Source organism: Chiloscyllium plagiosum, chromosome 24 (assembly GCF_004010195.1).
Source record: "Chiloscyllium plagiosum isolate BGI_BamShark_2017 chromosome 24, ASM401019v2, whole genome shotgun sequence".
In the NCBI taxonomy this organism is placed as follows: domain Eukaryota; kingdom Metazoa; phylum Chordata; class Chondrichthyes; order Orectolobiformes; family Hemiscylliidae; genus Chiloscyllium; species Chiloscyllium plagiosum.
In genome coordinates, this window is record NC_057733.1 from 20220839 (window position 1) to 20248314 (window position 27476).

The following is a 27476-nucleotide window of genomic DNA, read 5'->3' on the forward strand; positions in this document are numbered from 1 at the left end:
TTGAGTTTCAGATAGTCTTTAATTTGTTGAAAGATCATAACACACTGGTGCTTACAGCTTTTGTGAGTTACTTGACTTTGATATTCAATACAGATTTTCAAATAGCACCCCATCACCAGAAATAGTCTATTTTTCAGTAATTGTACCATTGACAATGTCAGGCAAATCTGTTCATTGTAATCTGAAAGGCAATATCTTTTTTCTTTATTCACGTGTATCCAACCAGTCTAGGGGTGCTTGGGAAACTTTTACGCATTCCCATACACTTTTCTTGGTCAATGAACAGCGTGTTTGCTTTAACAGAGAGGTCATACTCCAGGGATGATTTTTTATGTACCAGCATTTGTAGAGTGTCTTCAGCATCCTTTAGCCTCTGCTGCAAGGTCTGAATGGTGTTATCAAGTTCATGGACTTCATTAACAAGGCTGTAATAAAGACAGTGAAAAAAATGGCCTCAAGAAACTTTCTAAGTTAAGCTTTAAATGAAATATAACTCCAACAAGTTTTTACATTATATCACTTGCTTCTCTTCCATTTGATGACTATGAAGATTCCTTACTTATTTAATGTGCTGCTGATTGAGGAATATTGTGCTATCTTGGTTGGCCCATGTTGCATCTTGTCCAGTTTATTAACATCATGGAGTAGGACACTTATTTAAGTCACGAATCTCCTAGTATAATGATGAAACTACACGAGGACAACATTTATCCATAATTCTCACGAGGTGAATTGAGGTAGTTACAATATAGAAACATAGATGCATAAAACTATATCTACCTCCATCGAGGAAACACATTATGTTTTGGCCTCAACCACTTTCTGAGGTAGTGAATTCTACAAGCTCACCACACTCTGTGCAAAGAAATTTCTCCTCATCTCAGTCCTAAAAAATCTAAATTCTTAGTTTAAGACCTTGGTTTTGAACTCACTACCCGAGTATATCCTTCCTGCAACTACCTCTCTGGTTCTGTTCGAATTTTAAAAGTTTCTATTAGACTCCCATCCTCATTCTTCTAAACTGTAGTGAATACACAATCCTAAACAACTCAATCTTTCCTCATACCTCAGTCCTGTCATCCCAGGAGTCAATTTGGTAAAGCTAAGCCTAACCCTAACCTCTACAGCAAGAATATCCTTCCTCAGATAAGGAGACAAAAATATTCCAAGTGTAGGTTCAGCAAGATATCTTCATTCCTTTACTCAAATCCTCTCACTATGAAGGCCAATACACAGTTTTTTCCTGCCTGCTGCAGCAGCACGCTCTAGGACAAAAGAGGAAAGTTATATGTGGAGTGAGAGAAAATGGGTGAGATTCTTAATGGGCACTTTGCATTGGTATTCACCGAGGAGAAAGACATGATGGATGTTTAGGTTAGGAATAGATGTTTGATTACTCCAGGTCAAGTTGGCATAAGAAAGGAGGAAATGTTGTGTATTCTAAAAGGTATTAAGGTAGACAAGTCCCCAGGTCCAGATGGAATGTATCCCAAGTTACTGAGGGAAGTGACAGAGGAAATAGCTGGGGCTTTAATAGATCTCTTTGCAGCATCCTTGAACATGGTGAGGTCTCGGAGGACTGGAGAATTGCTAATGTTTTCCCGTTGTTTAAGAAGAGTAACAGGGATACTCCAGGTAAATTATAGACCAGTGAGCCTGACATCAGTGGTAGGGAAGCTGCTGAAGATGATACTGAGGTATAGGATGTATTCCCTTTTGGAAGAAAATGAGCTTATCAGTGATAGGCAACATGGTTTTGTGCAGTGAAGTCACGTCTTACTAACTTAACAGAATTCTTTGAGGAAGTGACAAAATTGATTAATGAGGGAAGGGCTGTAGGTGTCATATACATTGACTTCAGTAAGGCATTTGAATAGGTTGCCCATAGTAGGCTGATGGAGAAAGTGAAGTTGCATGGGATCCAGGGTTTTACAGCTAGATGGATAGAGAACTGGCTGGGCAACAGGAAACAGGGAGTAGTAGTAGAAGGGAGTTTCTCAAAATGGAGAACTGTAGCCAGTGATATTCCACAGGCATCTGTGCTGGGACCAGTGTTCAAAGTTAAAAATCACACAACACCAGGTTATAGTCCAACAGGTTTAATTGGAAGCTTACTAGCTTTCGGAGCGATGCTCCTTCATCAGGTGGTAGTGGAGGGCTCAATCCTAACACACAGAATTTATAGCAAAAATTTACAGTGTGATGTAACTGAAATTATACATTGAAAAATTGATTGTCTTTTAAGCCTTTCATCTGTTAGAATACAGTGATAGTTTCACTTCTTTCATGTGTAAATCACAAAAACTTTTTTAAAAAAAGTTGCATTCTCGCGTTAGCTATTAACAATGGTGATAGCTAGACAATATGTTGAAGGTATTGGCCCCCTGTGTTCTCTGTCTATGCCATGATGTTTAGATTGATTCTAATCTAAAAAGATAGATAATGGAGTTCTACATGAATGCATGCAGTTTTTGAACAAAGTACAATGTAACCCTTCAAATACAAATTCACCCCACAAAATATATGTGTGCATGTGGGGCTTTGTCTGTCTGTGTGTGTCTGTCTGTCTGGGTTGGGGGTTGTGAGTGCTAGAAAGTGTATATGTGTGTGTGTAGTGAGTGCTGAGTGTCTTAAGTCTGTGAGGGGGTGCATGTATGTCTGTAACGGTGTGTGTGGGTGTCTGTGTGTATGTGTGTCCGTGTGTATGTGTGTATAGGAGTGCCGGTGTGTGAGAGAGAGTGTGTGTGTGTGTGTGTAGAAGTATCTGTGTGTGTGTATAGTGTAATGGTGGTCACCTGTAATGTGACATGAGCCCAAGGTCCCTGTTGAGGCCTTCCCTATGGGTACCGAACTTAGCTATCAGCCTCTGCTCGGCCACTTTTCAGGACCAGTGTTGTTTGCGATATACATAAATGATCTGGAGGAAGGTATAGGTGGATTGATTCGCAAGTTTGCTGATGACACTAAAATTGGAGGAGTAGCAGATAGTGAAGAGAGCTTTCAGAGAATGCAGCAGGATATAGATAGATTGGAGAGTTGGGCAGAGAAATGGCAGAGGGAGTTGAATCCAGGCAAATGCGAGGTGATGCATTTTGGAAGATGCAATTCAAGAGCAAACTGTATGGTAAATGGAAAAGCCCTGGGGGAAATTGATGTACAGGGAGACCTGGGTGTTCAGGTTCATTGTACCCTGAAGGTAGCAACGCAGGTCAATACAATGGTCAAAAAGGCACACGGCATGCTTTCTTTCATCAGACAGAGTATTGAGTATACGAGTTAGCAGATCATGTTACAGTTGTTTAAGACTTTGGTTCAGCCACATTTGGAATACTGCATGCAGTTCTGGTCGCCACATTACTAAAAGAATGCAGATCCTTTAGAGAGGGTGCAGAGGAGGTTCACCAGGATGTTGCCTGGTATAGAGGGCGCTATCTATTAAGAGAGGTTGAGTAGATTAGGATTATTTTCATTAGAAAGATGGAGGTTGAGGGGGGGACCTGATTGAGGTCTACAAAATCATGAGAGGTGTAGGCAGGGTGGATAGCAAGAAGCTTTTTCCCAGAATTTGGGACTCAATTACTAGGGGTCACAGGTTTAAGATGAGAGGGGAAAAGTTTAAGGGAGATATGTGTGGAAAGTTCTTAAGCAGAGGGTGGTGGCTGCCTGGAACACGTTGCCAGCAGAGGTGGTAGAGGCGGGCATAATAGCATCATTTAAGATGTATCTGGACAAATACATGAATGGGCAGGGAGCAGAGGGATACAGATCCTTAGAAATAGGCAGCAGGTTTAGATAGAGGATCTGGATCACTGCAGGCTTGGAGGGCCGATGGGTCTACTCCTGTGCTGTAGGGTTCTTTGTTCATTGTTCTAAATTTCAAAAGCTAGTGCACAAGGATAGCCACATCACGTTGAACATTGCTGGAAAAACATTGCTCAGCAGGTCTGGCAGCATCTATGGAGAGAAATCAGAACAGTTCTGAAGAAGAGTCACTGGACCCAAAACGTTAACTCTGATTTTTCTTTACATATACTTCCAGACCTACTGCGTTTTTCCAGCAATTTGTTTTTTTTCTGATTTCCAGCATCTGCAGTTCTTTCATTTTTTTTCTTGCTGAACATTCCTCTCTCTCAATTTACAGCCATTCAAAGAATAATCTGCCTGTCTACTTTTGCTATCGAAGTGGATCACCTCCCATTTATCCACATTATAATGCATCAGCCATACATTTACCCACTCACTCAGCCTGTCCAAATCACACTGCAACATCTCCGCATCTTCCTCATGGAAAAGGCCAATATGGGTGAGCTCACAGCTCACCTTCCACCCAGATTTATGTCATCTCCAAATTTTGAGACATTACATTTCGTCCTCTCATCTAGATCATTAATATAAATTATGAATATCTGGGATCCTAGTACTGATCCCTGCAATACCCCACTATTCACTGCCTGCCATTTAGAAATAGACCCATTTATTCACACTCTTTGTCTCCTGTCTAACAATTAATTTTGTATTCATCTCAATACAATACTCCCAATCCTATGCACTTTAATTTTAAACATTCGTCCCTTATGTGGTACTTTATTGAAAACCCTTGTAGAAAATTCAAATAAATCACATCCTTTGGCTCCTCTTGATCAGTTCTACTAGTTAAATGCTCAAAGACTTCCAGTAGATTTGTCAAGTATCATTTCCCTTTTGTAAATCCATGCAGACTCTGTCTGATTCTACTACTGTTTTCTAAGCCCTCTGCTATAAAATACTTGATAACAAACTCGAGTGTTTTTCCCAATACTGACGTCAGAACTCACTGGTTTATAATTTCCTGTTTTCTTTGTACCTTCCTTTTTAAATAGTGGAGTTACATTAGCTACACTCCAATCTGTAGGAACTGTTCCAGAATCTTGGAAGTTGATCACCAATGCATCCACTATGTAGTTTATCATGTCCTGGGGATTTATCAGTCTTTAATTCCATTAATTTCTCCAACACCATTCCTCTACGAATAATGATTTGCTTTAATTTCTCCCTCTCACTAAACCCTGTCCCCCCCATCATTTCTGGTACATTATATGTGTCTTCCTTTGTGAAATTATTTGATAAATTCAATGTTAAAATCAATCAAATTTCAAGGTCAGTGCACTTAATTGCAAGCAAGAAACTTAATTTCATTAATCACAAATAATTATTTGTTTTTGTATAAAACATGAAATTTTAGCATTCTTTTCTTCCAGGCCATGTAGCTCATTGTCCCAGACTAAATTTCATCACATTACAGAGTAATTAAGGGAAAAGACTGGGAACAAATAACAGGCCTCATCAAATCAGCAGAAAAGACAGGAACAAATACCATAGCAAATAAGTATTAAAATGAACTTTGTAGAAGAGCAAGAAATGTAACCAAGCATTTTGTGTCTTGGTTTCCCATTTGAGTGTTAATATTACCAGAAGTTTATATTCTCAAAATTTATTCTTTGGTAAATCCAAACATTTGATTTATTTCCATCAGACCTCAATTATAAGAAAAGAAATCCAAAAATAGTGTCTTAATATAAAACTGCAGATGCTGGAAATCTGAAACAAAGACAGAAAGTGCTGGAGAATATCAGCAGCTCTGGCAGAATCTGTGTAGAGAGACAGAGTTTTGAGTCCAGTGAACCTTCATTGGAGAAGTAGTATGATCTTCAGTATAATCCAAACTTTTAAGGTACCTTCTTGCACCTACCTCAACAATTAGTTCACAAAGAACTAGATTTTTGCTAATGTGTGAAAAATAACATCTTTGTGATTCTGGCAACTCTAAATCAAATTAAATAAAACTAATTATCATTTATTTTTTGTTAGTACAGTTTTTAAGTAACAGGAGCCTTGATATTATTACAAGTACATTTAATAGTTCGTGCCAACAGTAATTTGAGAGCCTATTTCTCATGAATTGCTGACCTTTCATACTCATGACATAAGCTCTTTATTTCAGGCAATGCATCCATTTTTAAAAATATTCTGAAGAAAAACACAATGTTGTTTGTTAAAATTGAAAATACAGGCACAAAATATATTCTGAATTCTCTCATCATAACCTGGACGTGATTAATGTTTAGTTGCTTATCATGTCGTGAAAATGATTTTCAGGAGTTAAAACTCCAACTGGTCAACATTCTATTGGGTTAATAAAGCAAAAAAACTCTAGAAATATCTTTCTTCCTCTCTTTAGTCGGAATATGGAAAATCCATAATATAACCTGTGCTCTGGGTATAATGCTGCATGGAAATAGATTTAAAAACAGGATATTACCTTTGGTATCCTATCAATATGTGAATCTCCAATGGCTGTAACTATATTATTCACATCTCCAGTAGGAAGGTTTCTTTGAAGCTCAAACAGGTTTATGTTACTGTGAAGGCAGCATGCATGAGGCACTTTGAAAAGCTGCACAGTTGCCACGATCATAGCAACAGTTTCTATGTTAGCCACACTGTTGTTATATCACTTTCATAATGTTTTCACCTTTTTACAACAAACAGTTCACGATGCACTCCATGACAATTTGATGACTCAAGATGACACAGTGGAGATTCTGGGCAGGTCACGTAATGAATTTAAAACAATGGGTGGAAGCTGACAGACTGAGTGGGAACTCAGAATTTTTTTGAAGTTATAAAGATGCAAACTTGTAGCTATGGAATTATGCATTCACTTTTGGATCCATAACAGATTAGCAACAATTGGAAATTCTAATCCAACTGGTCACTTCTGAACAGTATTCCGACTGTGTGCAGTATGCTCAGTGCCCCGCAATAAATATCTTGAATCCTAAAGTACCGAACACTGATTTTAAAAGAACATGAGTAAAGGATTTTATATGCTTAAAATTATTTAACACTGCTGATAAGCATGTGCTCTTTCACCAGTAAAATAAAATTCTTGAGTTCTCCCCTTGGCTTAGTGAAAATACACTGTCCAATGTGTTACTGAACATTGTAATGCAGGAAGATTCTAGGACAACTGTTCAATCTATGCTGCGTTAAGTGTTTTATATCGGATGCCAGTGTGCACACAATATCTGCCTGTGCTCCATGAAGAAAGAGGGCTGTTTCCAATAGGAATACAATGACTCCTCATGCAAAGATTGAGTGTATGGGCATTGAGCGGCAACCGAATGAAACTTAATTGCAATGGTCCCTGTGATTGAGAAGTTTGCTAATACCTACTGTCTTGGACTCACACGAGGGACAACAACTTTATCAAGGTAATAATATATGACTGTGACAGCACTTGTGAAAATACAGCAGAGTAGCAGACCAAAGTCTGAATATAGCATGAGCATAGTTTCTGATGTCTACTCAACTGTAGATTGATCAAACTTCTTGTGGTATAAAAATATTGCAGTGTATTTGATATACTGTTATTAGGATAGTTTCCTTCTATTAACATAGATAGGTTCTTCCCTGTCTCCAGATCCACTAAATTACACATCTACCCCCTCACCAGTGAAGGCTATAAGAAGAAATTCTGAGGTACTGCAGAAACATCGTCCTCATAATCTGGAGGACTCACTAAGATGAAAAAATATATATAATTTGATCTGCCTGTTAAAGGGATTATTAAGTTACAATTCTTGTTACAATGCACCTATTAGAAGGGTCAATTAATTGACAAAATCAATACTTTGATGGTTTGGTTGAATATCTATTCCAAATACATTATGATGCCTGAATTCTCAGTTTCCATCCTTTACATTTTTTATGACTTTCCTTTGAGGTTGAAAATATTATCTGTAATGGTGCCAGTAGACACAGAATTGTTTGCATAGCCCTGAATGTGTCCAGTTATAATGGGTTACTAAGCCAGTGTACGGTTGTGGCAAACCACAGCATATCCCTCGCCTGCTCAGATGTTTGGCATCCTTTGCTTTGCAGCAGGTCACCCCACCTAGTGGATTTGTTTAAGAACTGGCCAAAAGGTTGCAGTGTCAGACTTTGCTGCATCTTGTCTTCTGAAGCCGCAACCCTACATATTGTGCTCCAACTGTCCTTCTGTTTCTCATTCATGTTTACTTTAGTGAAATTTTATTCACGCGATTTTGCTGTATGTTGTAATAGGGAAAATTTGCATGTACTGATTCATGAGAAGTAGGTTTAAAAATCTAATTTATAGATAAAATAGATATCAAGGAAAAATTTATGCACTGATTCACGAAAAGAAGGAACAAAAATCTATGTTATTGATAAAATAGATATCAAGGAAAAATGTATGCATTTAACATCCTTTTATTTACTTTCTCTTCATTCAGGGAGAAAAATTGTGCAAATACTGATTGGAGCCTAATAGTATGAGGGATGCAAAATAATGGATAGAAATGAAAAGTTATGCAATATGGCCTTCAAGTCCCTGATTCATTGTTAGCCAGTTTTAGTTTTAGTCATCAGAAAAAAAATTAGAGATAAAATCAATAGGTATTCTGTTTGACAGAGGAGGTCATATCAGGGAACCAAACACAACTTCAGGAAAAGAATGTAATTTCTGACTAGTCTGAATTTTTTTGAGAATATCATCAGCCTGTGCAGAGGGGTAGCCTAGAATCTCTATACTTCACATTTTGGAGGAACTTCAAATTAGGGATAGTTTAATTGAGTTTTAGACAATGATGAGGTTGTGTTTATGTCAAGCAATTATTTCAACTAAATGGGATGGGAAGAACTGGGAGTCAGGATTATAAATTATGAAAGGAGAACAGTTTTTTTGTTATTATTTGTTCATGGAATGTGAGTGCTGTTGGCAAAAGAAACATTTATTGTCCTTCTCTAATTCTTCTGGAGAAGGAACTGTGGCTCCGATGTTAGATGTTCTGAACTATTCCCAGTCAATTATGAACAATCAAAATAGGTTTTTAGCTTCTCCAATGAATGTTAAATTATTGTTTCCTTCAAAAACTATTGCTTCTTAAGCTGACTGGAATAGAGAGCATCTTGCAAAAGAGGTGGATATGCTGGAATGTAAAACTGGATTAACATGATATATTCGTTTAGTTTGATCACTTGTTGGAGTTGAAGAGGAATTTTCCATTTCCTAGTGTTCAGTTGTGTAAAACACTGATAATGCTTCTTTTGGAATTAGTCCTGGGCACCACACTTTAGGAAGGATAGCAAAGTATTCAGGTATAGAAGAGGTTTACTAGATTTGCAACAGGAGTGAGAGGGTAACTTCAGTTATGAACAGGATTTAGAAAGGATGGGAATATTCTCCTTATACTTGAGAATGTTAAGAGGTGATTTAACAGAGGTATTCAAAGTCAGGAATACTTGGAGAAATCCAGGCAGATGAATCAGTAACCACAAGACACAAGATTATAATGATTAGCAAAGAGCTGGCACAAGAAAGAAGTTCTTCCAGAAAGTTCTTGTGACCTAGAATGCACTATCTGAAAGGGAGTAGAAAAAGATTGGATCGTAATATCCAAAAGAGAATTGGATAGATACTTAGAAGGCAAAGAGAGGACAAGGAAAGATCACGGGAGTGGTATGAATTGGAAACCTCCCTCAGAGAGTTGGTACTGGCATAATCAACCAAACGGCTTTTTTCTGTGCTATATCATTCTATGATTCTAATTGGCTTTATATGAGGTTGACTCTCCCAAGAGATCACATAGTATTATATAGCACAGAATCTGACCCTTTTGTTCAACCAATCCATGCCGATCATAATCCCAAACTAAACTAGTCCCACCTGCTTGCTCTTGGCACATATCCCTCCAAACACTTCCTAGTCATTTACTTACCCAAATGTCTTTTAAACATTGTAACTGTACCCGCATCCACCACTTCCTCTGGAAATTCATTCTGCACACAGACCACTCTCTGTGTAAGTTGAAACTTTATTGCTGGACCTTCATCAGGAATAAAGGATTTTAACCCTTTTTACCTTTTATATGAGGTTGACTCTCCCAAGAGATCACATAGTATTATATAGCACAGAGACTGACCCTTTTGTTCAACCAATCCATGCCGATCATAATCCCAAACTAAACTAGTCCCACCTGCTTGCTCTTGGCACATATTCCTCCAAACACTTCATAGTCATTTACTTACCCAAATGTCTTTTAAACATTGTAACTGTACCCGTATCCACCACTTCCTCTGGAAATTCATTCTGCACACAGACCACTCTCTGTGTAAAACAAATGTTCTACATGTCTTTTTAAATTTTGTTTTCCTCTCACATTAAAATATGCCCCCTAGTCTTGAAGTTCCCCACCCCAGCTGTCATTCACCTTACCTATACCCCTCATGATGTTCTAAACCTGTATAAGGTGACCCCTCAACCTCCTACACTTCAGTGAAAAGATCCCAACTCAAGCCCTCCATTCCTGTATCTGGTATTTTCAGGATTTAGCATATTGTAATAATTGTACCTGTGAGGGACAGGTTATAAGATTCAGTTTGTTTTCCCTGTTTGATATTTTTGTATGGTTGTAATTTTGTGTGTTTTGTTCTGGTGTTTATGTACAAAATACAACTAAAATGGTGAGTATATGAGGAAGTCAAAGGCATTCATTAATGTCTTGCATTTGCTGCCCAGTGAGATTGTATGAGCGAATTTTTATTTATTAACTTACTGTATTTGGGCTGGATCACGGCACAGCTCGACATTTGGTCTCCGTGTACGTTCATCCAAACGGGTTTGAGCCACCTTTAAAGGTGCTTCTTTATCTTTGATGGCCTTCTTGATGCTTTCAATTGTCATTTCAGTTTGGAAGATGACTTGAAGGGTCTGCAGAAGCAGAGAAAACACAGAGGAGGAAAATGATGGATATAATTCTCTAATGTTTGCCGGAAACAAAGTCCACCTGCTTTTATTGTGTTTGGTGGAAATAATTGTTGGGAGACCACAGTATTCAGTTTGCTAGTCTTATCTACAGCTGAATGAGCAATGTGTAACAACATGTTGATCATTCATAGGTAAAACTGGTTGACAAACCTTTTGTACTTTAGAAAAGTAATCTTTGGCTAACCTCAAGATTGCATTATTCAGCTCTATGTTTGTTTGTATTCAATTGTGCTGGAGTTCCCTCCCTCATGGCATTGAGGATCAACCGTACAGCAAATGGACTGCAGCAGTTCAAAAGGCAGCTCACCACCGCCTTCTCAAGGGCAACTAGGGACAAGGCAAAAAATGCTGGCCAGCCAGCGATACCCCTTCCCACAAGGGTATTTAAAAAAAATTTAAATATGTAATCTGTAAGTCAGTGAGGTGCTAAGACAGGTCCTCATATACTTTTCTCTTTCTAACTGTGTGTGTTTGTCAGTAATGTGGCAGCCCTTATTTTGGTGATGTCTTTCCTCCTTTTTGGGCTAATACTTGCACCTGTGGTGGTTGGGGAATAAGTTTGCACTGAGCAGATATCATTAACAAACATGTAATACGGCTAGTCTTACTGCTGATATATATTATTCATTAGAAACACTATTTATGTGTTAGCTGGGAATGTCAATGGAGTCATAGAGTTATACAGCACGGAAACAGACCCTTCGATCCAACTTGTCCATGTTGACGAGATATTCTAAACGGACCTGGTCCCATTTGCCAGCACTTGGCCCATATCCCTCTGAATTCTTCCTATTCATGTATCCATCCATAATCCTTTTAAATGTTGTAATTGTACCCACCTCCACCATATTCTGGAGTCCATGCAGACAATGTCTATTGCTTTGCTTTCATCAATCTTCTTTGTCACTTCTTCAAATAACTCAATCAAGTTAGTGAGACACAACTTCTCGCACACAAAACCATGCTGACTCTCACTAATCATATTACAACTGCGGCATAGTATTATAACTTAGATAAGTGTGTCTAATCCATTAAAAAAATCTCCTTCAACGAAACCAATTTGAGAACCACTTATCTAAGTCATATTTAAGTGACTGTTACTAGCAACGTCCTAGTAATGTATTATTTTTGTAAAGCAATTATATGTACATATTTATAGATGTTTAATAAAACCATGTAAATATTAATGTACCTTTGGAATACGATGCAAAATTCTTTTGCAGATCGCACATTGAATCTAAAGCTGGACCATAAACTCAAGAATCTGTACCTAAGTACTCTCATACCTAAGATGGTGCCATAAGTGAAGTTCTGTACATGTTTCACTGTGAGTACAAGTGACAATAAAACCAATTCTAATTCACAATTCAAATGAGTTCTGTCAGACAGGTTATTTGACTCCTACACTTACCTTAGCAAGATGTGTCTGCAACTTATTTTTGGCTTCAGCTGTCTCAGAGATGCGGTTTGTAAATGACACATTTAGATTGTTAAACTGGTTCCACATCTCATTTGAAGTTGAATTCAGGAGACTTTCAATGTCATCGCGGAGTTTAACAGATGCAGCTCGTTCACTCTGTGATCGTAAAATGTTATTATCTGTAAACTTGGCCCAAGACTCCGGAACTGAAATTCTGTGTGTTTAAAAAAATTACAAAGACTTCAAATCATCTCTATCTTCGATTACCTTTTCAAATATTAGGAGAGCAACAGTGCTAGAAAAGAGAAAAGTAAAGAAATCAGACAGATATACAGAATTCCTCCTCTTTATCCAAAGTGGATCACAGCTCCAGACAGGATCCATTTCTCTGCTCTGCACTTTTTCCAAAACTTCTTTGAATAAGGTTGACAAATGTCAAACAAGTAGTGTTCTTTTGTCAAAGTTTGACAAGAAACTATTCATTGAATAAGAGCCTGGGTTATTATGATTGACTAAAGGTATGTTTACATCATTCCCTCAAATGTCAATATATACAGCACAAACAGCCTCCTAATACCAGGCTGAAATATCTCAATTTGTTTCGTAATTCCAAAGTAACTTTGGAAGTCTGAGAAATGTTTGGACAACTTTCTGTTTATCATTCATAAAACGAATGTATTTCATTAGAAGTGGTTTGCACATTATTTTACAAGATAGCCCTTGACTTTAAGCACACTGATTATTGATATGTTAACATATCAGGATCAAACAGTTTGATCAGATTTGTCCATTTCAAACTTAAAGTTCAGATTTCAGGAAATGAAGGAGCACTTGCAAATGATTGGTGGATGCCTCATAACATACCAAAATCATAAGCTGACGATACCATTGTACCTATACCCTAAGTTTAACAGAAAGTGAAATGATGTTTGAACTATTGGATTTCTGACAACTGAACCAAATGACTGAATTCTTAGGTACACCTTGTGTACCAGGGGAAACAGGAGATATCCTCTCCTGTAGAATGCCCAATTTCTGGCTTCCTTCCCATCTCCCTAATCTCCAGCATCTCTGTTACTATCCCAATTTTGAAACTCCATGCACCAGCTGGTTGTGAAGTGAAAAAATGGCATTAAAAGATGCAAACAAAGTTCAGTCATTAAGATTATGGGACCCCACCCCCATATCTGAAACAAGCCAAGTTTCCCACGATTTTGGCTTCACCCTCCCCAGCTCCCAAGAAATACTGCAGTTATATTTTGTTGCTGAAGATGCTTTTTGAAGTAAGTCATAAGTAAGGCCTGGGGTATAATTTTCCCCTCCCTGTTGATAGTTGGACAAGTCAACACGGAGATACACTTACCTCTTCTTGTCATCTCAACTATTATACATTCAACGAGAAGCTCTAAAGTAGATTTTCTAGACTCACCAGTAGTTAAGGCCCTTAAATATTCAATTAATAGCTATTAACTTTCTCACTGATGCCCAGCTTGGGTTCTGACAGGGCCACACAACTTCTGACCTTATTACAGCCTTGGCTCAAATATGGACAAAACAGCTGAATTCCAGAGGTGAGGTGAAAATGACTGCACCTGACATCAAGGGGCCCCAACGAAACTGGAGTGAATGGGAATCAGAGGAAAAACTGTCTGCTGGTTGGCATCATAGCTGGCACAAAGGAAGATGGTTTGTGGTTGTTGGAGGTTACTCATCCGAGATGCAGGAGTTCCTCAGAGTGCTATCCTTGACCCAACCATCTTCAGCTGCTTCATCACTGACTTCCCTCCATCATAAGGTCCGAAATGGGGTGATTCACTGATTTATTGTACAACGTTCCATTTGTAACTCTTCAGATACAGAAGCAGTCCATGTTCGAATGCAACAAAACCTGGAAAATATCCAGGCTTCAGCTGAAATGTGGCAAGTAACACTCAAGCCACACAAATGCCAAGCAATGATCATCTCCAAAAGGGACACTTGCCCTTAACATTCAATGGTGTTACCATCATTGAGACCCCAACTATCAACATCCTAGGGTCATCACTGACCAGAAACTCAACTGGACTCACTGTATAAATCCATTGGCTACTAAAGTGCGTAAGAGGGTAGGAATTCTGCACCTTAGGTATATCTCACTTAATCTCTGGGTCCCTTTCCATATCCCCAATCTCTTGCACCTCTGAGACCTTACCAATTTTGAGACTCCCCTCCCCTGACTCTCCACAGCATGTCCACCATCGATGAGGCACAATTCATGATTATGATGGACTAGCTCTGGATGAGTGCAATTCCACCAACACTCATGAAGTTTGATATCATCCCTGACATGGCAGCCTGCTTGTTTGGCATCACATCCACTAACATTCAATCACTCCAGCACCAACACTTTGCAGAAACAGTGTGTACTATCTGCAAGTTGCTCTGAAGAAATTTACCAAGGCTCTATCAACTTCACCTTCCAAACCTGGAAATTCTATTACCCAGAAGGACAAGGACAGCAAATGCATAGGAGTACCACCTGCAAGTTACTCTCCAAGACACAGATCATCCTGAACTGGAACTATCTTACCATTCCTTCAATGTCACTGGATCAGAATTGTAAAACTAACTAACTACACATGAAAGACTCTGCACACCCAGGACTGTAGCTATTCAGGAAGGTAGCTCACCACCACCTTCTCCAGGTCAATTGGGGATGGGAAATAAATGCTGGCCTAGCCAGTACAATCAACATACAATCAACAAATAATAAAAATGTAATTTCAAGAAATGATGTGTTTCCAAGTTCCATGAGAGCCAATTTGATTGAATATAAAGGATATGGTCTCCTCAGTATAAAGTAGATGAAGAAATTGAAAGGAAGGTGGAAGTTACAATCATACATTATCTTTATTCTTTCAGATATTTTCATGAAGCTATTCCTTATAAGGCTTTTCAAACTAGAATTTAATTCTTAAGACAATAGAAAATAAATAGGATCGCAACTGAGTACCTTTTTCTCCAGTCAACATGTGAGCAACCAATTGTTCAAATCCAAAACGTGCTTTCTCATTTTATAATAACAAACATGACACTGTCATGGTAATTTACACAAAATGTAACAACATGAATATTTTCAAATTCATACACCCTTATTTTAAAAAGTAATGGCCTGGTAAATAGTTACTGTTTCATTAGCTTACGTAGCATCCACACGATCGATTCCTCTGTAGTAGCCGATACCATCAGATGTATTTCGCAGCTGGTAACACTTCCCATCAATTCGGTAAGCTGTGTTCTTATCACTGATATCCCGTTCCAGCTCATGCTGGGTTTCTCTATTTAATCTGTAAAAATAAATAACCTTGTGTTTCAGTAATGCAAACATAGAAAACTAATTGGGAACCATATTATAAAGGCAAAATACTGTGGATGCTGGAAATCTAAAAGGACAAACAGACCATGCTGGGAATGCATAACAAGTTAACCAACATCTGTGTAGAGTAAAACATTAATGGAGTTAATGTTTCAAGTCTATAAACATTCCTCAGAATGTTTTCAACCCATAATACCAGTATAGACTCAGTTAGCACATCTAAGATCAAACCTATTGAAATTATTATAATTAAGGATGCAGCATTTTATCACTTGTTATTGTATATAACAGTTATAGGTTGCATGGGTTTCAGTTCTGACATTTAGCCCGTACATACGCACAACATTCATTAGAAACTTGAACAAATTAATATAACTCAAATAGCTTATTTTCTATAATTAATTGGGATGATACTACAGACTGTGATTTCTGACAGTTCTTCTTTCATCAGCGAATCTGGCAGTAGTTCTATTTTTGATTCATAAACTTGGAGTCAGTTAATAGGCAATAAGTCACTCTTGATGGAAATGTAACAATGGTTAGCGACTTTATTGCTAAAGGTTTAAAAGATGTCTAAGTTTACTAACAATAGTTTTGTTGTCTGTAACACGTTTTAAGATATTTTCTTCCCATATTTCACTCCCCCATTAAGGGGAACATGAGGATTTATCATTCATTGAACAGAAATCTCTCCTCTCACGTTCATCCCTTATTTTTACATCTTACCAAAATGCTCTTAAAACGTAGTCCCTGGAAGATACGTAATTACAGTGCAAAACCAAAAGAACATATATGCTGGAAATCAGAAACAAAAATAGAAATTGCTGGTAAAACTCAGCAGGTCTGGCAGCATCAGTGGAGAGAAATGAGAGTTAATGTTTTGGGTCCAGAGACCCTCTTCAGAACTTATGGGAGCTAGGAAAAGTATTTTTTATGCAAAAGCTAGGGTGGGGACAGGGTTAAGGAGTAAATAATAAATGGAGATAGAGGCTAAACAGAGAGAAGAACAATTGGACAGACAAAGGAGTGGATAACGGTCTGTGTAGGAGAATAAATAGCTACTGATGGGTCTATTAGAGGCTAACAATGGGTTGTGTGTAACAGCAGACCATGTGATAATAAGGCCTTGGGTGTGGGGGTTGGGGTGAGGAGATGGGAGGAGGTGCCTCAAGCCCTAAAATTGTTGAACTCAATAGTGAATCCAGAAGCTTGTCGAGTTCTGAAAAATGAGATGTTGTTCTTCCAGCTTGCACTGAGATATGCTGGAGCACTGCAGCCAGCCTGAGACAGAGATGTTGGCCAGGGAACATGGTGATGTGTTGAAATGGCAGGTAATGGAAGTCAGGGTCCTTTCTGCGAGCAGAACATAGGTGTTCTGCAAAATGGTCACCCAATCTATGCTTTATCTCCCCAATGTAGAGGAGAACACATTGTGAGCAGCGAATGCAGTAGACCAGATTCAGTCAACTGCAGGTAAAGCACTGCTCCACCTGGGAAGTGTGTTTGGGCCTTTTGGATACTGAGGAGGGACGACATACACAGAGAGGTGCTGCACCTTCTGCAGTTGCAGGGGAATGTGGCCATGGGGCTGTGTTGGAGGTGTTGGGAGTGAAGGAGGATTGGACTAGGGTGGCCCAGAGTGAATAGTCCTTCTGCAAGGTTGATAAGGGAGGGGAGGGGAGGAGGGGAGGGGAGTATGTGTCTAGTGGTGGCATCCTGCTGGAAGTGGCAGAAATGGCAGCTAATGATCCTTCAGATATGGATGCTAGTGAGATGGTAAGTGAGGACAGAAGGGACCCTATCACCCTATCAGTTAGACTCGAAACGTCAGCTCTTTTCTCTCCTTACAGCTGCTGCCAGACCTACTGAGATTTTCCAGCATTAGTCATATTAGCTTGGCTGTCTTGCACTAAAGTTATGTGAATTCAATGATTTAAATTCACACTACAAATGTTAAAGTAATATTTGTAATGAAATACCTTTTTGGTAACATCAAGTAATATTATACAGTTTACCATGAATATATTTCATATCAAGTTGTAATGCCAAATTTACAATTCTCAATCAATTTTCAACAACAAGAAATTTAGGAAGTAGAATTCTAATTATCTTTCAAATGATTCTTTGCAGATGCTGACCTTAATCAATCTAGCAAGGTTACTTTGACGTTTTCCATATCTGCATGAGACCCAGACAACAGTTCCTGGTGAAACTTGAGACATTTAATACAATATCAAAGCTGAACTGAAAACCAGCTAAGAACTGAATAAATTCAGTAAATTAGAAATTTGTATTCAAAGGTCAGTCAAAGTAAAGATTGGAATTTATGTGGGTCTCCAATACTCTACCAACGTCCAACTATGTTTTAGTATTCAATCCAATAAATTATTGAGTGTAGGCATAATCACTAAGTGAACACTAACGTTATTCTATTTAAAGGTTACCACTACATACAAAAGTCAGAAGTAACAAAATATTTCACAATTAAAGATCATTTAAATTGTTACTTCCTTTGTAGTTTTTGTGCCCATGGCCACAATAAAAAGTAATGACTCATAAAAATAGATTAACTGGAAGTGTAGGGACTTTATTGTGGTTACATGTACAAAATGGTTGATTTTCTTGGCATTTCACATAAATGAGCCAGAAATGAAAATCATGGATGGAAATTGTTTAAGAGTCTCTTACAGGTAAACCAAATTTTCCAAATGCTAGATCAGGAAGTTTTTTTTCCAAACTATTGTATAACATAATCTGAGAGCAACTATGATTTGCATCTCTTAATTGCCAGAATAAGTCTCTTTCTCTGTATAACAAGGTTTCCCAGGAAACATCTCCCTCCCTACATCCTGTAACAGGGTATTGCTGATTCTGTTTTCTCATAATACCCGTACTCATCTCTCTATAGAGATTCCCTCTTCAAATCTCTCAGACAGTCTGCTTGAATTCCATTTCTTCCCTCAAAAGGAGAATTTCTTTCCATTTCATCCCTCAAGAAAATTCTTCTCCCTTTCTTGCCATACTCTACCAGGGTTCCTTTCCCTCTCTTTTCTCTGTTCTCATCAGACCACTGTATCAGTGAAATAATGCTGTCAGATTTCCAAAGTGTCTTAGCCCGCTGGCTGGAAGCCAACCAAATAGATCAGCCAATTGAGATTCCTTTTCTCAATCATGTGGAAAATATTAACTAAAATTGTTTTCATCAAATAACAACAATTATTTCTTGTCTTGTATCTTTCTGGTTGCCATAATCTCTTTTCAGCCTTAGTAATTAATTCCTGACTTCATCTGCAGTTTCTCTTTTTTTCCCTACGCTCGTTCTTTACTCTTACAAATTCAGTAAAACTCCTTTTTCACTTGGATTCTGAATTTATCTTTTTCTCTCTGCAGGTTGAGTAATAACTTTTGTACCCAACCCTTCTTTATTTTTTCTCTCAGTTTCTGCAACAATTTCCTTATTTTTATCCATTTATGTTTCACTGACGTTTTCATTTTTTTTTTCTTTCCCTATCTAAGTTCCTTGACATCTTCTACACAATCTGATATGCTTCCCCCGTCTCTCTGGTTTCTCTTTTGTTGTCTAATCCTTGCCAATTTTGTCTGCCTGACCTAATCTCTCTCTATTCTTTCAGCATCAACCTCACTGTTCACATGCAATAAACTAAAAGCAAAATATTTTTTTCATTTTGTTTAGAAAAATGTGAACTGATTGATTTCAAGAAACAATTATCTGGCTAAAATTACCGTTCAAAAATAACACGATGGGCATTGTATCAGAGTCTAGCAGATCCCTGGTTACATGATATTGTTTGTAATGACTGGGCCAAAGCGAGGTATACTTTAGTTGTAAAGTTTTGATTGCAAGTTAATTGGTTGAAGGTGATTGCCTGTTAAACTGTGGATGCTGGTTCTCTGCAAATGAATTTGTTACAAAAACTTTACATTACACTAAAGACTATGTGAATGCTTGAAAATCCTTCATGTTTCAGAACATTTTTCAATACCAACATGATCAATCTAAGATTATAGAATTAAAAAAGGCCATACAACATACTGTGTTCAATTCAGCGTCCAGATTTATTTTAGGATTCAATTAATTCTCTTCCTATTCTGAAGCTGCAACTTACAATTCTTTTTCTCCCCGAATTTAAAATGTGTGGTTTACTTTGTAATTCAAATTGTTACCCTTACGCAAGTTGGGTTATTGATTTGTTCAGATATCTTCTCATTCTTTCTTGACAGGACTTTATACATTCAACCTCCTGTTGGAAGAAAGTTGCAGATCTCACTTAAGCAAAATGGCCATACCAGCGCAATTATATTTTTAACACAGAAATCCTTCTGATTCAATTGCACCAACCTTTAGTAACTGCTTCTCCACATCATCATGAACAAGATCTATACCGATCCTTTTCTCTCTCTGATAGAGACATTCCTGTGCCATCTGTTGTATTAATAAATGACATGCAAGTGAAGACCTCAAACTACAACTCATACTGACAGCATTTAAGATGTTATGTTATGCTATACTGTTATTAAATTCTCAAACCCAAGTATTCCTTGCAAATAATACCAGTAATGAGTAGTTAATTGCTAGTAATGATACACTCATTGAACATTTTCTATCAAAGTTTTAAAATATATACCATACAATATAAAGGCTGTTTTAATTTAGTGCCTTATTTTGAAATGATTAATGTTGTTGTTATGGCCCAGACTAAACCTCCTCAAAATATATTAAGAAGAAAGTCTGGATCCTAACTTGTTCTTATTGTAAAGGTAAGTGTAAGTTATTGTGTTCCCAATGCATTGAATTATTCAAATTATCAGGTTTGAAAAAAAATCACTTTATTCATACACTATAATTAATACACCGAGAATAAAAATAAAATAATTGGCTTAACTGTAACTCTTCCAAAATGATATAACCTACTACTAATTTACTGTTCTATTGTTGTAACATCCCATAAACACATCCTTAGCAAAGGCAAATTCAGTAAAATAGATTGTCTCACATGCAATTCTTGCAGCAGGAAGAGAAGTAACAGAGAGAGGAATAAGAGCTTCCACATCCAGCCTCAAGATCCCAGCAACTGCTACTGAATGCCAAAATTAAAAACAAATCTGGATCTGTGGGAGCTTGATCCCACCCATTCAGACTGCTTCTATTGTTCCAATTTTTACAAAACTTCAAGGCCTCATAAGCTGATTACCTTATTGGCTTTGGAACAGAATGCTTGCCACCTCTGTCTCAATCATTCTTCATAAAAACAATCAGGACAAATTACACCTTTTAAAGCCACATTATCATCACAATGTAAACTGCAAAACACTGGGGTGGGGATGGGGAATGAGTGTTGTGGAGAGTGTGGGTACAAATTAACTATTTTGACCACTATAAGTGTGATATTATAAATGTATTCTAAAAGGTGTTAGCAGCATCGTAATACTAAACTTTCAGGTTTTTGGGTTCTAATTCTCAGATATTTGTCTTTTAACAGTTTGTCAGTGCATTCCTCTGGGTTCCTATGACTTCACACTCTATGTCCCAGATGTTTGTTTACTTGTCCAATATGTCAGTTATATATCACATGTTAGCAATTAAACATAATCCACTTTGCCTTTTGAAAGCAAGAAATAAAACCTTCACCAGACCATTTCATTAGCTAGAAAAAACAAAATACATTTATTTAATCATAAATGAATAATTCTATAGGTTTAACAATTCCTTCTTACAAGGTAGAAAATTACTTGGATAGTGGCTGTGCAAAATTGTAAAGCACACTGAATGCAAGATGCTGAAAATTAATGTTTATTATCTACAGAATCTATTACTTTGTTATTTAGTTATATTTATTTCACACAGACTGCCCAATTCAAATGAGCTGTTGCTGCATGTAGCTGCTTGTAGATGCTTGTACCAGGTGACCTTCTGCCATTCTTGTCTGTCTTGTGTCACCCTCACATATTCACTGTAGCTTGTCTGCAACTATTGTGTGACACCCGTCATCCAACTCGAGGCTGACTCCTCCTTCTGTTGCCCTCCACTTCACCTTCTAGAAGAGCAGTCTGTAGCCATTCAGCTCTGATTAAATGCCTGAAATACTAAGATTTTATTTTCTATTTGTCACTTTTTAGAAGTTTTTTTTTGCTCCTGTAATTTCATGTATACCCTCAGTGATTGTAATTTAAAAATAAGGGGCTGAATATTTAAGACTGAGATGAGGACTTTCATCTCAGGTGGTTGAGAGTCTTTGGAATGCCCTTCCTCAAAAGGCGGTGGATGCATAATATTTAAATTTTTGGGGGCAAACATAGGTAGAGTCTTTATGACCAAGGGTACAAAGGTTATCAAGTGTATGTAGGAATGTAGAGCTGAAGGTACAATCAGATCAGCCATGATCTTATTAAATGACAGAGCAAAGGCTTGGTATCTTATCTTACTCCTTGTTCATTTGTTGTCAAATGGTCTGTACACAGATCGTTTGGCATTCTGTAAAGACTGCAACTTTCCTTTTTTCTGTGTTCTTGATTATTGATTAAAAATGAGAAAAGGTCTGTTTTAAAAGCAAGCATTGGGGAAGGGGTTGCTGCATTTATGCATCAGTCAATGGAAGTATATGGCAGATGCAGCAAGCAATGAGGAATTCAGAGTGGCATTTATTACAAGAGGATTTCAGTTCAGAAGTAGGGATTTGTTACCACAGTTATACGGGACCTTGGAGCATTGTGTGCAGGTTTGGTCTCTCTACATAAGAAAGGGCAGTTTACCATAGAGGGAGTGCAGCAGAGGTTCACTACACTGGGCCCAGGGATGGCAGCGCTGTCTTATGAAGTGGGCCTGTAGTCACTAGATTTTAGAAGGAAGAGAGGGATTCTGATTGAAACATACAAAAATTTAAACCTGCTGGACAGGCTAATTGCAGGAAGACAAAAACAGAAATTGACAGAGAAGTTCGGCAGGTCTGGCAGAATTTGTGGACAGAAAGCAGAGTCAATATTTCAGGTCTAGTGACTCATCATCAGAACTAATAGCAGCTAGGAAACAGTGCTATGTATGCTTAAGATAGGGATGGGGGTGGTTGAACAAGTGAGAAGATAAGTGGAGATGAAGCGCAGATGAAGAGAAAGAAATTCAGCAAACAAAGGGACGAATAATGTTATGCCAGAGAAAGAGAAAAGCTTTTCACCTTATTTGAAGCAATTATTTATCATTAGCATATTGATCTTACCTGCATTATCAAGGCAAACTGCATTATTACATCATTTGAATATGCAATCAATTAGTATTAAGATGCTGTTTACCTGAAGAGGGCCCTCTGTCTCTGCCAAGGCTCGCTCTAATCGTTTCTTGACTTCAATGAGAGAATTAGTTTCTCCAATCATTTGCTCAGTCTCATGAGCTAATTCAGATTTCCAAAATATGATGTCATTGACACGTTCTCCTAAGTTTTTGTTGGTTTCAAACTGTGTTTTCTTTGTAATGTTTTCCTTATTCTGAATCAGACGAACAGTGTCAGCCCTTAGCTTCTCTGCGTTGTGTCTGTAGGACTCTGATTCTCTGTAGCTGGTCTGGTTAGATTCATACCAATCCTGGGGACTGTATCTGGTCAACAATGTTGTTCTATTCGATGGGATCTGAACAGTTTTGGTTTCATTATGTCCAGGGACATTATTAGTAAAAGCAGCTATGGTAGGAGCAACACATGCTACTTTGTAATAAGTGCTAGGTCTCCAAGGCATCATTAAGCTTTGTCTGAACACATTTAAAGGATAGTGGCCTTTGTAACTTGATGCCATTGTTGATATGGCCGGCAGAAAATTAGCACTAGCTGTTCTAGGACGGGCGTAAGTAGCAGTCATTGTTGAGTCTGAAAGTGCAATGATGTTTTCCCCTATAAAATACACAAATCATTACACTTAAACACAATTTTGATTTTTTTTACTGATTTAAATTATGTGCAAATATTACAGTAAACTAATTAATCCTGCACTTCATGAGGAAACACAGGTTGTAGGTAATCACTCAGACTGCAGATTCCCCCATCAAATACCATGCCCTTACTGGAAGTATTGAATTAAGCCTTTTTTTAAATGAACTTATGATTCAGCAATGTAACTTTATGTGGTGCCTTTTGGAACAGAAAGACATACCAACGTATTAGGGAATAGATCAGGGAATTACAAGAATCGTGTGTGAGAGGGAAAATGATAGGTAGAATTTCATTAAGGCATCAGTCCAAAAGAAGAATAAAAAGCCTAGAGTTGATTTCTGAAAGGAGGGAAGCCAGAAGCATGATGCACTGAGGAGTGAAGCAAAGAGGTCAGGCAACAAGAAAAGCATGATTGGAGCCAAAGAATGAACAGAGAGCTGAATATCATTGTTGAACTTGAGTGGTGTAAATTCAGAAAGAAGCTTGAAGCTAAGGATAGAGGACTTGAAGCTGATCCATATGTGGTTAATTCAGTCTTAGGAGGATGAAAGTAAATACAGGCTTTATGTGGCTAAGAGTGCAAGCAACAGCATGTAAAATAAAATGTAGTCTGTGAAGTATGGATGCCAAGAAACCATTGAAAAAAAAATGGGAGAAGTCCAGCTCTAAAGCCCAAGGAATGTTTGGGCCTCTTCGGAGAAATGGGATGGACACAAGTAATGTTACAAAGCTGGAAAAATGATCTTGGAAACACATCAGATATGGAGAGAGAAAACAACAGGGTGTTCTGATTCTGCAACACTACATTTAGCTTGAAATGATTGCAAGGAGTTTGATGGAAGTAGGCATAGTTATATCTAGCAACTGACAGGCGAGAAAACAAAAGATGATTTTGATTTTATCAACAGTAAGAAACTCTGAATGGCCTACAACTGAATTTGAAGCACACAGTTCAATAATCTAGCAACACTCTTAGAAACAAAACATATAAGCTGTGGAACCATAGATGCTCATGGGATAGAAGGATTGAGGTTATTCAGTCTATCATGTCAGTGCCAACTCTTAGTTAGAGCAATCCAGAACTAATCCTTGTTCTCTCCTCACCATAACCAATGTGTGGGAGCTAAATTTAGAAACTGTGAATCCAGCGGGAGTCTCACCTTTTGAGAGAACAAATAGTGACATCAAAAATGTGCTCTGCTTGACTTCAATCCATGAAAAATAGCATTAGTTACATGATCCTGCTCAGGCATGGTAATGAAATTTGCCCAAAGTCACCTTCCTTACAGCAGATGATTCATTAACAAATAATTTAGATGTTGCCTGTAGCAAATGAAACAGCAATAATATTTCCAGACAATTAACATATCACTTTCAAATTCTCAACTTGAAAATGTTCCTCTTCAGTAATTTATTGTCATTGTCACTTCTATAAATGTTGCTGACACTCTTACTGGCTTTAATCATTAGATGTCAGCAGGTGCAAATCCAGCCAACTATATATTAAGACCTGTGAGAATAAAGATCTACTGTACAATCAACAAGAGGCCAAGTAGGTCCATGGTTGGAACTAACATTTCAACTCTATTGAGTTAAAGTAGTAGCCTGAACTGCACTGTGAAAGATGCTCATTGTGTTTCTTCGAATCATCCTACCCTAACATTTACATCGAACAATAAAATAAGATTGCCAAGAATCTTTAATTGATGTAATTCTGTATGAAATATGGTGGTGTATAACAATTGTACTTTTAGACAAATGTATAAAAGTGTAAATCACATTTTTATGTACTATTACTAATCAAATATCTTGCTGACTTCTTCAGTGCACAGTTTTTTCAGATGATATTCCTCATCAATAGCTCCATTTTTGTTTACTGTGCTGATTCGGTAACCTTAGTTGGTTAGATGGCTGGTTTGCAGTGCAAAATGAACTGCATGAGTTCAATTTCTGCACTGACTGAGGTTACCATAAAGGACTCTCCTTCTCAACCTTTCCTCTTGCCGGAGACATGGTGACCCTCAGGTTAAACCACCTCCCACTAATGGGACAGCAATCCTATGGCCTGGTAGGACTATGGCTACTTTACTGTACCCAGAGTTAGGGTTACTGTAACACAGAAATATCTGGATCAAAATATTGGTTAGAAAAAGACAGAGCACTGATAACCTGTGGGGGCTTCCTGTGCCTATTTTAAAGAGCAAAGTTCTTTGAGGATTTGAAAATCTATATGAAGTGCTTGAGCTTTACTTTTACTTTACGTTTTTCTCTATGCTTCTTTGCACTAATTTCTTATGTTTCTGGTCAGAATGATGTACAATTCCATATTATCTCAAGGATTAGAAGTAACACATTTCTATTGGGACCTGGTATCTTATTAGGGAAATGGCCATAAGAAGCAGAAGGAAATAGTGCATTTCCTAACACTGACATTTTGACAGGTGTCTAACGCAAATTCCTACACTTCTTGCTCTTTAGATATGCCTCATGTGCCTCTGTTACTATATTCACAATTTTTCAGTAAGCACATCTAAGCAGTTTCAAAACTTGTGCGTATAAAGGAACACACTGACAAAACAGCAAACAAATCAACTTCAAATTTTGTTCAAATACAAATGCTGATAGTAAGCTGGACTCCAGGGCATATTAATATGTAATCATGCCTGCAATAAAACAATGTCTGTAGTATTTTATACATTCATACGTTTTACTAGATATCCTAAAGTAGCATAAGCAAAATGATAATAAATTGAACTATTAACTCCTATTCACTTTAACTCGTCAGCACAGTATGATGGAATAACCGTGCTTGCAGTTGCTGAAATCTGATTATTTTGATGTAATTTTGAAAATTAAACTCAAAGATGAAGACACTATGCTTTAAAAACCAAAAGAACTGCGGATGCTGTAAATCAGAAACAAAAACAGAAATTGCTGGAAAAGCTCAACAGGTCTCCCAGCATCTGTGGAGCGAAATCAGAGTTAATGTTTTGGGTCTGGGAGGGGTCACTCTAACCAGAAACGTTAACTTTGAGAATTGAGAATAATTGAGAATTGTGCTTTCCTGAATGACCAACACATGCGGAAACAGAAATTACTGGAAAAACTCGACAGGTCTGGCAGCATCTGTGGAGAGAAATCAGAGTTAACCTTTGGGTCCAGTGACCCTTCCTCAGAATTGAGCAAGGGACTGAGGAGGGGTCACTCTACCAGAAACGTTAACGCTGCTTTCTCTGCACAGATGCTGCCAGACCTGCTGGGCTTTTCCAGCTATTTCTGTTTCTGTATGTGATGGTCATTTAGGAAAGCCCAATTCTCAATTATGCTAATGAAAGGAAGAACTGCAGATACTGGAGATCTGAAACTCAGACAAACAGTGTTGGAGAAACTCAGCAGGTCTGACTGCATCTGTGAAGTCCTCCAGAACTGACGTGACATCGGTCACCTTAATTTCTCTGCCCCCCTCACCTCGCCTAACATTTCACCTTCTGAACTGACTGCAGTCTGTGCTCACAGATCCAACCCTGACTTCGTAATCAGTTCTGTTTGCACTGGGAACCTTAACTTTCCACAAATGCTGACAGATCTGCGGCGTTTCTCCAGCAATTTCTACTGTTGTGTGTCTCAAATATGTTTTTGTACTTTATCCAGTAAAATGCAAATAGGCTGAATTTAAATTGCGTTTAAAAGTACAAAATAAAATGTTTTGCTTTACCGACCAGACAACAGAATTATTGGCGCTCTGGTGCTGTGACCGTCGCTGTCTTCACACCTGTACAATGTACTGCAGCAGGTAACTGCAGCTTGCCCTACACCGCTAACCATACCTGATTGTTCAGGGCGTGTTCACTGTCCGGGAGGATTGACTGATTGACCGCAGTGAGATAGAACCGAGTGTGCCGGACGCAGCCGAGTTTGTACCGATCAGCAAATGAG

The 27476-nt window shown here is 38.0% G+C and overlaps 1 protein-coding gene across 1 annotated transcript; it reads right to left on the minus strand.

Moving 5' to 3' along the window:
* On the minus strand, positions 1-27475 carry tekt3 (tektin 3). The gene is made up of 8 exons (XM_043714499.1): positions 27368-27475; positions 22912-23501; positions 19967-20050; positions 19798-19868; positions 15434-15577; positions 12243-12465; positions 10620-10774; positions 1-425 (listed from the first exon to the last, which is right to left on the minus strand). Exons 2-8 carry the CDS (start codon positions 23467-23469, stop codon positions 209-211), a joined length of 1452 nt encoding a protein of 483 aa, XP_043570434.1. The 5' UTR covers positions 23470-23501; positions 27368-27475; the 3' UTR covers positions 1-208.
* Between the last annotated feature and the right edge of the window lies 1 nt (position 27476).